Source organism: Ambystoma mexicanum, chromosome 1p, assembly GCF_040938575.1.
Source record: "Ambystoma mexicanum isolate Mex_15411 chromosome 1p, UKY_AmexF1_1, whole genome shotgun sequence".
Taxonomy (NCBI): Eukaryota; Metazoa; Chordata; class Amphibia; order Caudata; family Ambystomatidae; genus Ambystoma; species Ambystoma mexicanum.
The window spans coordinates 1004763731-1004778921 of NC_090921.1; the positions used below are offsets into that span (position 1 = coordinate 1004763731).

General features: G+C 48.8%; 1 protein-coding gene across 1 annotated transcript in view; it reads left to right on the forward strand.

The window, feature by feature from the left end:
* Nucleotides 1–15191, forward strand: part of COG4 (component of oligomeric golgi complex 4) — a 984804-nt gene that overhangs the window by 191140 nt on the left and 778473 nt on the right. Inside the window, exon 4 of the mRNA XM_069654962.1 lies at nucleotides 5234–5408. Coding sequence (XP_069511063.1) covers nucleotides 5234–5408 — 175 coding nt within the window. The remainder of the gene's footprint in view (nucleotides 1–5233; nucleotides 5409–15191) is intronic.

Here is a 15191-nt window from a genome sequence, read left to right on the forward strand (position 1 = left end):
ATTATGGCCAAATTTGGGGCGAAAGTACACCCCATGGCCAGTCCCTTTACTTTGTAGAAAGAATTCATCCTTGAATTTAAAGAAGCTATTGGTCAAAACCAATTGAGCTGCTTTACACAGAAATTCTGTTGGCACGATGTGGGGGAGTGGTCTCCTATCTAAAATAGTTCTTAAACTGAGAATTGCTCTGTCTTGAGGTATGTTTGTATATAACGCCTCAATATCCAGGGAGACCAATATTTGTGTAGATGGATCGAATGGTTTTAATTCAACCAGGTTAATTACATCTCGTGAGTCCAGTAAAAAGGTGGGAGTAGCCATGGCCAAAGATTTTGTGAAAAAATCGATGTATTTTGATATTGGTTCAAGTACGGAACCACAGCCGGAGACTATGGGCCGACCTGGAGGATTTTCAATATTTTTATGTATTTTTGCCATGATGTAAAACAGGGGCGTTCGCTCCTCTGAAAAGTTAATATATTCAGATTCTTTTATCAAAAGAAACCCTCCATGGTTACCTTCCTCTGTGAGTGCCAGAATCGTATCCTTGATAGATTTGGATGGATCATGGCTAATCCGAATATAGTGGCCTGGGATAGACAGAAGTCGCAAGACTTCTTGGTCATATTTGGTTGCTTCCCAGGCCACTATACCCCCGCCTTTATCTGCAGCCTTAATTACTATCGAGGGATCATCAGCTAATGTCTGTATTGCCTGGAACTCTTGTAATTTCAAATTTGGTCCAGATTGTGTTCTTGGATACCGAATTACTTGTTCCATTTTCTTTTAGAACCAACTTTTCAAAAATGATCACCTCTGAGGGCAAGTCATGCGAATTGGGAGTGAACGTGGATGGTCTAGATAACCCCGAAATGTTTTGTTCTCTGGATATAACATTATTCTGAAGTAGAGACGTAGTCTCAATTTTCTTAGAAAATCCTTGATTTCATTTATTATTGACATCGCACTGGGATTCTGAGAGGGAACAAATGATAAACCCTGTTCCAAGATAGAAATTTCCGCTGATGTAAGAATACGTGAAGAAAGATTGAAGATGGGTAGTGTCTGCTCAGGAACACTGGACTGTTAATTTACCACCTGTAAGCACGATTGCGAGTTTGAAAGTTGCGATGCATCATGCCCTGCCCCTAGGGGTTCTGCGGGGGCATGTTGTGAGTCATTCGCCCTTGGGGGGCATTTCTGCGGCCTCTTCGGCCGCCCCTTCCTCAAAGGGTTGTCACTCAAGGATTGATTTTTAGACTCATCATTACCGGAACTATTAGACGAGGTATCTGAAAAAGTCACCCATCTTTTTTTGTTAGGGTAGTTGACATTTGGTCCACCTGTACACCAGCTGGAATTATTCTTCCAAGCCGTTTGGGGATTGAAATCATCCGCCAAATATGGGTAGACCTGTTCTTTCTTAAAGAGGGAGATAACTTTCTTTAGTTTAGTAGTCTTCTTTTCAATCGTTAGAGTCTTAAAATCTTGAAGGGATTTATTAATTTGTTCCACTTGTTGTTTTGCCTCTGTGATCAAAGTATTTGTCAAAAAAACTTTTTCTTGTATGTTTCAAGGATCGTAGAACTGACTCTTTGGGCGGCCATGATAGTTAAAACTAATAAATCACGGCTGCACTTTGTGGTCACCTGGCTAAATGCCACCTTATAATCCTTATCGTCTAGAAAAAGACACGGGGTAATTTTTACTTGTAGTCCTTGCGGAATGATACTGGATCTTAAATATTCCTTTAATATATGGCCATGCATTTCTGTGTGGAACTATTTATTTTTTAATCTAAGAAGAGCCTCACCTGATGACCCTTGATTTTGTGTAGGTAGCTGCAAGTTTTCAAAGAAGGAAGGACTTTCTATAAGTTCCGAGATTTGGGCTTCCTTAAAAGAAATGGTATCTATTTCTGCCATGATCTACCACCACCAGTCAAAAAGTACACTGAAGACACCCAAAGTGCAATCAATGAAAGAACGAAGAGTAACCAATAGTGATATTCCCCGAATGGGGTATGTGCATAGTCCATGGTCAGGCAATTGAAGTGAATGACTTAAAACTGCAACCTTTTAACAAGTCACAGGGGAATAAAATGGGTGACCGCACAGCAGAAAGAGCGGGAAGGCTGGAAGAGAGACGGCCTGGAGAGCGAGACTTGGCTTGCAGAAGCAGAGCAGGCTGGAGAGGAACCGGCTAGAGGGAAGCCATCCTGAGCAGGAGTGTGAGAAAGGCGCTGAGGCCAAAGATGGCAATGGGAGAGTCGAGAAGTCTACTGTCCTCCCTGCCTGGTGTCCACAGCAAGAGCTGTGAGGCACAAATGCCTCCAGATTGCCGCTGGCCGCTGAGAGAGTGAGGTGATCTCTGAAGCTTTTGCTGAGGGAACACCGAGCTACATGCTGCATTATTCCAGGGTGGTTAGCACTGCTCGCCGGGGCTTAAGCAAGGAAAAACCGGAGAAAAAAGAAGCCAGGAAGCGGAACTGAGACATCTGGAGGAGCGATGGCATACCAGCGAGTGTAAAGAAGGGACACTCATACATGGGTGCTTTGTGGGCTGGAAACAAGCATATACGAATGCCGAATGCACTGAAAATTATTACAATTGTTGTGAAAGTCCAAACCAAGTATTTTGGAATACCGAATAAGATGCAAAGTGTTGTAAATACTTTGGAGAAGTGCAACCAAAATTATTTGATACCGAACTAACTGAAAGATATGATGAGCATATGTGAATACCTTACGAGACAAAAGCAAGTGGTGAACAATTATGAATAAAGGGAAAGCAAGGTGGTGGACACCACAGATAAAATTGTATGAGATGCATATTGTGGCAAAGCCAAGAGTCTGCCAGGGATAACTTGAAGTGTTGGCCATGGACACCTGTTCAGAAAGAAAAAACCTGTGTTGGCGAAAGCCTGAAGAATACAGGAGCATAACAAACTGCCTAAGGTTATCGGTTGCGTGACCTGTGATGGGTGGACCGTGTCATCTGACAACTGTGCCTAGACTGAGTGACCCCTACTTGGAAAGAGCCAAGGAAAGCAAGGGTAAAGAAGTGTGTATTGTGCAACGGTTGCTGAAGTGCATGAGAAAGGCAGAAAGACCAACCCATTTGAACAATTGAAAAGCTTGGATGACTAAGGAGTTGAATTGGAACTGTGTTGAAAGCCAGGAGATTTGAACTGATTTTAATTTTTAAGCTGGAGGAGCTGACTTCTTGGGGAAGGGATCCCCTAGGCCTTTTGGAACTGTTCTGAACTTGGGGAAGCGGAAGCAGAGTATAAGCCAGGGGCTGGAAGAAGCTCAGAACTTTGTTTTGAACTCTTTCTTTTGCTGCTGACATCCCTGTACGTTGTATATATCTAGTTGCGAGGGCAAGTATAGGTTTTGGACACATACAGACTTTTGAGTTGAACTTACTCACAGACTATCCTTAGTTTTCTTTAGGTAGAGAAATCCCACCTTAGCATAGGGTCCGAAAGGCCTTACGGCATCCTGAACGTTAAGGAAAATAAAACCTTTTTGTTGCAAAAAATGAATCTTTTGTCTGTGCATTACTTCATGATGCCTTCACACACACCATAAAAATCTCCCTCTCTGAGGAGGACAACTACAGCATCTCTCCTAACTGAGTCCTCCTGTTGCTTTTGAAGCCTTCTCCCAGGTGATCCACCCGGCTAATACCACCCCCAGGGTTAAGATCAGGTAGCGGTTGCCTTCCCATGGCCACATGGCACAGAGACTTTAGATGGGGATTTTGTGAGGATTCTGCAGGATTCATCACATAACCTGCTACTTTGTGGTTCTAAGATGTTTGGTCTTGCTTGTGAAGAAGTGGGTGCTAAAATCAAGGTCTGGTCCCAAAAAGTCAAATGCTTAGTCACCGGATAATCTCGGCACTGCTTTTGTCCGCTTACAGATGTCAAAATCTCAGGTTGGTATCTCACAACTTGGTTTCTTAGGATGTGAGCAAGCCCCAGCTTTTAAATGCTCATCTCCTAAGGGCAAGGGACTGTTGGAATTATTCTACATGTCCCTGAAGCTGCATTGGCTTTGTTCTTCATCAAAGTTGGAAACCATGCTGTACCAGGGCCACGAGTATTTCTCAATGTTGCGTTAGTGCAGAACTTCCTTCCAAAAGAGACCCTACTCTTATGACCGTGGTACTGTCACACTAAGGCTAGCTACCAACAGGTGTATAGGCACTCTAGCGAGCATGAACATCAAAGGAAGATTGCACTGGGTAATACAAATGTTCTTGGAAATTCAGTGGCGGCAACAGCACCACACTCTTATATCTTCACAGAATTGAACCTGGTTTTTGTGGGTCTTCTATCCCATGGTCTGGTTATGTCCTTGAACGTAGATGGTGAGCATTGGATGGCGTGACAGCTGACTTTGTTTCAGTGTGTTGTGTTAAGATGAGGACTGGTCTCATACTGATCAACGGTTTATGAGGATTCTTCAGCAGGATTCCGCTGTTGCTGCATTTAAGTCATTTACCATATGACAACCACTTTGTGTGGCATACCCTCCATATTTATGGATTGAGATCGTAAAGGTTCTAGGATTTTGGCAGCAACACTCTAAGTACAGTTTCACATTCAGTCTTTGCCGGATGTTTCCTATGCAAAAAAATGAACTTTTGTATTCCAGATCCCAGACATCCCACCCATTCATCCCGGGCGGGTGGGGCTAGGTAGGTGCATCCCGCTGGTACAGCCATGCTGTGCTACCTGCAAATTAATAGAACCCTCCACTAACCTGGTGTTCCACACACCCACTCAAGGTTACTGACCTGAGGAGAAACATACAGGGTATATAGTGTAAACCGTGCTGCCCAGAGCATAAATTTAAATTGAGGTTGTGAAAATTACTTTTTTTGATTTTGGTTTTTAATCTGGGATTTCCACATTGTGATTAAATGCTATAGATGGAGAACAAAAAATTAATTTAGCTACTGGTGCACCGGGCTTCCATTCGGCGGCACACATGCCTGTAATTACATTCAATCATTATTATTTATTTTTGTTCTATTGTTCTCTGGATGTGCTTGGCATCCACAACATGTTCTGATGCTTACCCCATTGTGTAGAGAGAATCCTTTTGTTAAATAGGAATGCATTTTTGAATACATATAGCTGTAATCCCAGGTACTGCAGTTCACTAGTTTACAATATTCAGTGAATGGCTCTGGGGAATCTAATTGTTTGAACCTTTTGCAGAACCGACTGTACCAGGCCATCCAACGAGCCGATGACATTCTGGACCTGAAGTTCTGCATGGATGGCGTTCAGACAGCTTTGCGGAATGAGGATTATGAGCAGGCAGCTGCACACATTCACCGATACCTTTCGCTGGATAAGTCTGTCATCGAGCTCAGCAGACAGGGTAATGAAGGTGAGACCTGCCATCCAACACTTACTTTGCATTACCGATCAAGCGACAATTATTTTTTGCATTAAAGATTTATTGGTGTTTATCATATGCAGGCCTAATTTAAAATGGAAAAACCTACGCAATTAGAGAAAATGGCAGAAGCTTTAAATGTTGAGTGCACATTTTCTAGCAGGTATCTTAATGGGTTAGTGGTTATTAAGCAGGCTGTTCTACTGAAACGCTCCTCGAAGGAGCCTCAGACCACCCTACATGTGTTCACCAGCAACATGAGTTTTACAGATCTTTGAACACTTCTCTTACACAGATGAGTGCAGGGTCAACTTTTACACCTTCTAAATCTGTTTCTGGGCCAGCATTGTTCCTCTCCTTAATCAGATTCTCACTCTGAGATAACTGATCCAAATCTTCATCTGCTCCCAATACGAGCATCTCACACCACACGTATCCAACACTGCCACCAAGAGTACTCTGGAGATGTCTTCTTTGACTCTGTTCTGTAATTCTCTGACCCTCTCACAGTTCCATAGCATGTCTATCAACATGCTCCTCGCATGTTTGCATTCCCAACATGTGCCTGCCTCTGCTGCCCCTTCTCAGAACATCCTCTTGGGCATCTGATAGGCACAATGTAATAACGTTGCCTGACATGCTCTAATACTTAGGTCTGAGGATGTATATTCAGTCCTAAGGCACTATGAGAGCCATTCACCATGGCCACCTCTCTTCGCAAACCCTGGAACAATACTGCCAGGACTTGGTCATCCATCTCCTCCTTCAGCATTGCATATATCACGATGGCCCTGTGCATGCTCCTTAACAATTCCAAGTCATCCACAAACTCCTGAGTGGGAACCTCTGGCTCTCTACCAATTGTAACCCTGTCAAGCACGTGTTAGTACTTCCCAAAGCTGCAGTCGTCCACTTTGGATCTCCCTTTTAGTTCAGCAATGGCCAACCACCTGTATTTTGAGCCGGTACTCAATGATTCCCACCCCGGCCTAGTTAGTATAGAATATTGTTTTTCTGCCCAGTTGAGCCAGACTGAGGCTTTTGGGGAACAGCAAATGTTTAGCATGATCCATTTTGGCCCGATTTGTGGAAACTAAAGTATTCTGAGCACCTGTATCCATACCTGCACCCCCTCGTTGTCTCCTTCCTGATTGCAGCAACTCCTGCCTACCGAGACTGTCACACCCAGATAGCACGCTGAAAGATTATTAGAAAGTGTAATGTGTAGCATTCTACCGCTTTAGACTGTATCACATCGAGATAGTACGCTCAAAGATTAATGTGTCACATCTAGATTGGTGTGTTGTACTCTGCCTCTTAAGACTGTGTCACATCTAGATAACGCACTGAAATTTACTGCGCTGTACTCTACCTCCTAATATTCTGTCACTTCTAGATAGTATCCTGAAAGCTTACAGAGTAGTATTCTACCTCTTAGGCTGTGTCAGATGGGCATAGTGCACCCAAAGATTACTGGAAAGTGCAACAAGTAGCATTCTACTGTGACTGTGTCACAACTAAATAGTGCACTCAAAGATTCCTGTGTTGTACTCTGCCTCCTAAGATTGTGTCACATCTAGGTATTGTGCCCAAGATATACTGTGTTGCATTCCACCCTCTTAGCCTATCTCAAATCTAGATAGCACACTGAAAATGTACTGTGTTGCATTCTACCTAGTAAGACTGTCATATCTAGATGGCTGCCCCGTCTCGCAAATATCCACCTCTCACAACCTGTCACACTCACCTGTGTCTCTGCAGGAGCAATGGATGAGCCTCCTTTGACCCAGAGTTCTCACTTCCCCTGTTTCACCCGGAGGAACACCTGTCAAATATAAGATGCACAATCAGACCTGGGTTCACCTGATTCCCCTGGGCCCCTTCCCTTCTCTCTACTATGTGCTGTGATGTCCCCTTACCTTGGTTTTTAGTGGGGTGTGCACTCCATCCTGCATTCACAGGGGCGCGATTCTATGAGAGATTCACAGCCCTACACTCGTAGGGATGATGCCAATGTCTGTTTGCCGAGTTCTGTTGCCACACGCTGTTATATGCCTTCACATCGAGGCAGAGTGTTCAATGTGCTTGTTTCTTCACTAGCAAGAAAGTCCTTTCCACAAGGGGAACGTTGCACGGTGGATTTTGAAAGTCCGGTATTGTCCGAATTGTCTTAATTTTGCCAAAGGTATCTTGGGTGAGTAGCGCTGCGTGTAGAACTCAGAACCGCCGGTAGGTATGCGCTGCGTTATAGGTTAGAGCGCACCTAGTAATGTCTCTCCTTTTCCTTGCAGGAGTGGATTATGGAGTGCTTGCACCACGAGTCTGGGTTCAGCGCTACTGGAGAGCCTCGGAGGTCCGGTAAGTATGCACTGAGGCTTTGGTAAGTATGCACAGCGTTACTGAAGCAAGCGCAGTAAGTAATGTCTCTCCTTCTTTTGCAGGAAATTCGGTAGGTATGCACAGCGTTACTGGAGTGAGCGCAGTAAGTAATGTGTCTCCTTTCTTTTGCAGGAATTTGGGCGCTCGGACTACGAACCTGGATTCCAGCGTAGTGGGAAGATTCTGTGAGTATGCGCAGCATTACTGGAGCGAGCGCTCTAATGAAAGATCTTCATGTGCTTACAGGTGCCGGTGTAGGTTTCACCTCGTGTCCAGGGAAAGCTGCGGCGTGGAGAAAGCACAGAGGTTGATCCGGAGCAGGTAAGCAGAAGCAGGTTGATCCGGAGCAGGTAAGCAGAAGCAGGTTGATCCGGAGCAGATAAGCAGAATTATCCAGAGCAGGTAAGCCGGAGCACGGTGAGTGTGTTGCTGATGCAGCTTACAGAAAGCAACACGAAACACTGGAAGAATCGTGGGTGTGGCTTATATAGCCAGTCACACCCAAACACTAGAGAGCTCATGCACTTCCTGTTTGGCAACAGGAAGTAGCAACCAGGAAGTTGGTACAAACACCAGGAAGGAATTAAAAGACTGTATCTGCTATGGGTTTTTTGTGTGCCTATGCCAGGCCTGTCAAGCATCCACCCAGCTTGCCCCGACTACATGCCTTGTACCCATGACACAACCGTCCAGATTCCTAGAACCCCAAGCTCCCTCCCTCCCATCCTCACTCAGTCCCCACTGCTCGTCACCAGCACACTAGCTCTCATCTCGAGCCCCCTGAGCACACCTGTAGAAATCCCCTTGTCCACCTCACCTCAGCATAATGCCACTCGTCCAATCTCCTACCACCACCCCGCATCCAACTCTGAAATCGGAGCTGCACTCTGGCACGTCAACCACCTCCCTCCTCGGAAGCCCACCCCACCCTCCTCTCCCCACCCAAACTCCTCACTCTCCACCCTCCCTCTAACCACTTCCAATACACCTTGACATGACACCGCGCCCCCTTTCAAACTCGAAAATCAGGGCCACACTCTGGCACGCCAACCACCTCCCTCCACTGAACCCCACTCCCCCGTTGCTTCCCACCCAAACTCATCACTCGCCACCCTCCCTCTGACCGCTATTGAGACCTCCCTAATACCCCTGGCCATAACACCCCACACCCTGTCGAACTCCCAAGCCAGAGGAGCCCGCTGGCGCTCCAAACACCTCAAACTTTCACCCGCTTCAACCCCTACCTCCCACCCAACAGCAATCATCCCTCCCCTGCTTCCCCCCATACCTCAGAGTTCCCATCCCCTAACCCATCACAGAAAGGCACATCCCCCCCGCCCTCCCTGTTAACCACTCCTCGACACCTGGCAACATCCCCCCCACCATATCCTTTCCCCTCGCTAATAGCAGCACGTCTCGCCCTCGCAAGAACAGTAGCTGCATCTCCTTCAATCTACGACCCCCCCCACCCCAACCCTCTCTCACACCCCTACTACACAGAAACCCGTGGAAAGTAGAAAACGAGCCTGGTCCGCCTCCATGACTGTCTACTCCTCTCGTCCTCTACCCAGCCTCCCAATCTCTCCCTCCCCATCCCCGCTACACTCCCCCCCCGACCCCTGCCCTCGTCCCCTGCTTCCACCCCCTGTCTCTTGACGCCTCGCCCTGCACAACGGACCGCCCAACCCTTCGAGACTCAACCAAGACTCTCTGCCCCCCAAATCCCTCCTTGCCCAATGACCATCGGCCCACTCGCCTGCGCCCTCTAGTCTCCACCCACACCCCTCACATATCCTCCTCCGCCCACCTACTCTTGCCAGCTGCTATGGACTTGCCTCCACCCTTTGTCACCTGGAGCCCGCTGACGCCCTTCTTCCCCAACACCCCTCATCTCCATGCCTCACTGACCTTGAGCACCCCAGCCCTCCCATTCCCCCATGCATCTCCTCCTCGCACCCCAACAACCTCCATGACCGCACCCCACTCCGAAGTCAAGTGCACCCTTTTTAATGCCCGCTCTGTAGCGAAAAACTAACATGGCATCTTCAACCTCCTCTCCTCTGACAAACCTGACCTAGTCTTTATCACTGAAACCTGGTTCTCAGACAACGACTTTGACCCTGTTGCACATGAGGCATTCCCCCCCACCCCCAGCTACTCCCTTATCCCGTTCAACAGACCCTCTAGAGGAGGCGGCGTGGCAGTCCTTTTCAAATCTCACTTCCTCATCTCTTGTTGATTCTCAGACATGCATTCCATCATGCAAATCCCTCCTTGTTAAACTCTCATTACCTCTGATCTTCTCCCTTTCTCCCACAGCTTCCTAATCATTTACAGACCACCGGGTTACGACATACATTTCACAACCAACATCTGTGACTCTGTAGCCACCATTCAAGTAAACCACCCCTCCCTGACTCTCCTAGGAGACTTCAATATCTGGTTAGACATCCCCACCAACCCCATGACCCATTTACTGGTCGACAATCTTGATGCACTCAACCTCTCCCTTCACATGAACGGTCCAACACATTCAAAAGGGCACACCATTGATGCTATCTTCAGCTCCCATGACCTGATACATCTAGCACCCCCCTTACAACTAATCTGGTCTGACCACTTTGTCATCCCTTTCTCCATCCTCTTGCCTGCCACTACCCCCAACCTGCCTCCCCTCTTCACTGCAAATGCTGGAACAAACTAAAGATCATCCCTGACCTACCCGAACCCCTGCTTCTCGGACCCCCCACAATTCCCCCCCTGGCAGATCTTTAACCATAGACTCCTTCGACTCATGGCTCAATGATTCACTCATTCCACTCAGCCCCTTGCACCCCTCTTCCTCATGCCTCTGACCATTTCCCAAATGGTTCACTCTTGAGCTGAGGAATGCCAAAAAACTAAATAATTCCCTGGAGCGTAAATGCCAAGCAGAAAAAAACAGTCTCAGCGGATCCACTTACGCCTTGCACCATCACAACTACAAAGCAGAAATCCGGAAAGCCAAAAAAGCCCACTAGAACAATCTGATTCTCAACTGGGGAAACAGCAGCAAAGAACTCCACAGAATCATATCTGAATTCATCAAACCCACTTGCACCTCTGACTCCTTCAATCCGATCTCCAGAGAAGAATTAATTGACCTTCCATCTGCTAGCAAACCTTCTGGTTCCCCCATAGACCCCTGACCTGCCTCAGTCCTCAAAGAAAATTCTCATCCACCTGCACAGGAGAGCATGCAAGAACCATCCTAAATGACTCCCTCAGCTCTAGAATATTTCCCGATGCCTTCAAAATTGCACATGTCAAGCCTCTTATTAAAAAACCATCCCTTGACCCACTGTCCCATCTCGAAAACCAGATTCCTCGCAAAACTCATTGACCGAACAGCATACTCCCAACTAAACGCCTTCTGTCGAATCCAACAACCTCCTTGACCCCAATCAGGCTTCCGACCGCGACATGGAACCAAAACCACTCTGGCCTCAATCTGGGCAATCTTCAGATCACTGCAGACTCTGCAGGATGCACTGCACTAATTCTCCTCGACCTGTCTGCAGCATTTGACACGATTAACCACTCAATCCTCCTTGACTGCCTCCTTCCTGAACAACAGGAAACAAATAACCCTCCTCTCCCCTTTTGTCTTGGCTGCTCACCTACTTAATACTGAAGTACTGCAAGGCGCATGTCTATCAGCTCTCCTATTCAACCTCTATATGTCCACCCTCCCTGGATTCATCCGTCTGCACAATATCTTGTGCTACAGCTATGCCGATGATACCCAAATCATCCTTAAACTCCACAACTCTGTCTCCAACTCTCATCCTGACCCGCAGCCTGCCTCCTAGATATTGACTGTGGATGAGTATAAACCACCTCCTCAGGGGCGTGGCTAGGAGCCAGCGCGAATGGCATGGCTTCCTGAGAGCTCCGGCTGGCCCAGTGCTCCGTAACTGATTCACACCGGCCAGCGGCCCCGTTAAAAGCTGCAACTGCCACAAGATGTGCCGGAGGCTCCCCTGCGGCTGTCATGCTGGGGACTTCTCGATCCGTGGCCGATTGAAGAGGGTTTCGCCTGTTTTAGCCGAGAAGTTCCCCCCAGCTCTTAAGATGGCCGCCGCGCGGAGTCGCCGACTGCATAAATTGGGGCTGTAGGCCAAGGTCCCCGGATTGAAGCTGCCGATCAGCATTTCCAATTTGCCTAGAAGCGCTGAGATCCTCAGAGGGCTCTGTACTCGCCAGAGCCACGTATCGCCGTGGAGTGGAGAACTTGTTCTGCACACTGCAAGCATACACGTGGCTGTTGGGTGCCACGAGGCTCGTCCTGCGCTCGCCTTCTGGCCCAGGCTGAGGAGGCGCGGGCTGAAACATCAGGGCAGGACTCCAAGCCCACGCAGCGAAGAAGCACCATCCGGACGAGCCTCCAGCTCCCGTCGTGGGCGGCGACGGGCACGACTTGCATTGTATTAGCAGCGGAGTGGGTGCTTTCCATCAGCGCAGTGCGGATTGTTGGCCCGGTCCCCCGAGGCCTCGGAGCACCCGCGGTTCCCTCCCACCCAGACAGCGGGGGACTGCTGAACACGGCGGGGTGTCCTGAACTCGGGGGTGGCTCCCGCCACTATGCCTTCTCGCTCCCCTTCGACACTGCCCAGAACCTGCAACCACCCTGCGGAGCAGCACATCTTTGCCATACGGTGGGAGCGTCCGCGCGCTTCATCAGTTGGGGGCCTGGAGGCCTGATCGCGGAGGGCGGGAGGGCGTGCCCAGCTCGGAATAAAGTCCCCGGCCCGGGGCCTGCTATCTGAAATACCTGCATGCCGCATCGGCCAGAGGACTGAGGTGAGGAGTCGTAGGGGTAGGGGTCCCGCTGAGTAGCATGAAGTTCGTCGTGAGCGGGCCCTGCACATAGGGCCCGCCCACCTGAGCCCGAAACAAGCACTAGCTATCGGCGGTGCAGTCTCTGCATTATTAACCAAGTGGTCTCCGGTCTTCAGAGTGGGGGTAGCTCGTCAGTCGCCAAGCACCCTGTGGGCAAGAAAAGCAAACTCATACAGAGTTCACTGCAGCACACGAAAAGTAGCAGAGCCACCTAGACTGGAGCCAATTGGTACAGCATCACCGAGTCCAACAACATGTCCAAAAGTGGGAAATCGTCCAAGCAAACCGACATCTCCACCCTCATGGGCAACGCAGCTGCGGACAGAGCCAAATGGGCCGAACCCTCCCCCCCGGAAATCCCTACCGGGAGCGGCGGGTCTGCCACGGGGGACGCAGACCCCATCGCAGTACAGGCAGCCACCAAGTCTGATCACCAGGATTTGCTGACAGCGTTAACTAGAGAGATCCAAAAGGGGATGGAAGAAGTTTCGAAGAAAATCGGCGCCTTAGATAAAAGGATGGGGGAAGTGGAACAACGAATCGCTGGTCTGGAATCTGAGATCTGCAAGCAAAAATTTGACAGTGAACAGGATAGGGACAGAATTTCCGCCCTCGAAACCAGATGCATCACCCTTGAAGCAAAGCAGGAGGACTTGGAAAACTGTTCATGAAGGGACAACATCCGTATCAGAGGGATACCCTCCTCGATCGCTGATGTAGACCTGAAATCTTATGTGACGGAGCTGTTCCGATTTATGATCACCCTACCGGATAACTCGCCCCTGGAGCTAGACCGGGTGCAAAGAACGACCCCCAGGAAGGCATCTAAATTCCCCCCGGATGTTCTTGCTAGAATACATTTCTTTCAAATAAAAGAAGATATAATGCGGGAAGCTAGGCAGCTGCAACAAATCGCCTTGTGTGGCGTGACTCTATCTCTATATCGGTACCTGGCGATGCAGACCCTCCAAAAGCGGAAGCTGATGCTCCCGCTGATGGAATGGTTGCGGGAGAAGAAAACCCCATACCAATGGGGATTTCGCACCTCAGTGAAGTTCAGATGGGAGGGGGCCCAGAGGTAAATTTACTCAATAAAAGCGGAGAGGTTGATGGGCCGAAAGAGTGCAGGGGAAGAATCTGAACCAGAGGAAGCAGCTGACGCGCATCCGGAGGGCGACAAGCGGGGAGAATGGACAAGATCCAACAGGAAGCACAGACCTCGGGGGGGGGGGGGGGGGCCCAAAGAAAAGCAGCGAGTTGGGCTGAGTGCCCACCGCGGTGGGCTCTGATGGGCTCCATCCTTGTTCGCCAGGACTTCTCCTTTCGGAAGCGGAAACGGACTAACAGCAAAGGGAGGAGAGTTACAGTACTCTAGGTGAGCGATGAAAGAACTTTGGCAGAGCTTCATCAAACAGGAATTTGGCGGCCCAGTTGGCCAACAGTTGGAGCATTGGTGCCACCAGTTCCCCGGTGGCTGTAGGATGCCGGTTCTCCTACCAGTTCATTGTTGGGTGGGGGGTTAGGGGTGGGTAGTTGGGGGGGTTTTAGTGGGACGATTCCACGGCTTCAGACAGCATTCACAATAAGACACGTTCCCCGGAGTCCCAATACAGTGCGCAATGAGATTACGAAAACATGTCCTGTTTCAGCAGGAATGCAGCTTTTGTGTATCGCTTCCGAAATCCCGGTGGCGGAATGGACTAGCCTGCATCAGCAACAGGAACGCCTGGGTGATGGCTGATCTGAACGAGATACGAATCCTATCCTGGAACCTACAAGGCTTGAATTCACCAAGGAAGTGCCGCTCTATAGAACATTGGCTCGAGCATCTGGCTGGAGATATTGTATTACTCCAAGAAACTCACTTGCTGCAGGAAGACGAACACCGTATAAGATTTAAGCGATATAAAAGAGCCTACTTCGCCACCGCGGGAGCGAAAAAAAGAGGGGTTGCAATATTGTTAAGCGACAAAGTCCCACTCACAAACATCACGATACGGAGAGACTCGGAGGGTCGCTTCCTCCTGCTCAAGGGGCTGTTTGAAGTACTACCGATTACAATCGTCACAATTTATTACCCCAACACAGCCCAGAACAAGTTCATCAAGAACCTTATCCCAACTGTCATAGCATTCCGCGAAGGCCATCTGTTTATCGGGGGGGGGACTTTAACACCATGCCAAACCCGGAGGTCAATAAACCCTCCCCTCCACGGCGGCAGATATCACGCATGCCTTGGCTCTGGCTGAGCTGCTCAGGGAGATGGAGATTGTGGATGTTTGGAGACTATTTAACAGCAACTTAAGAGACTACACGCACTTCTCGAACGTGCACAAAGGCTTCTCGAGAATAGACCTCATTTTGATGTCCGGAACATTATTCCCATGCCTAAACAACGTAGAGATACGTACATGCATAATTTCGGATCACGCGCCAGTCTCCGCGAATCTAGCTATATCGGGGCAAAAGAACCCCCGCTCGGCGTCACTGGAAATTAAATGATTCCCTGCTGCT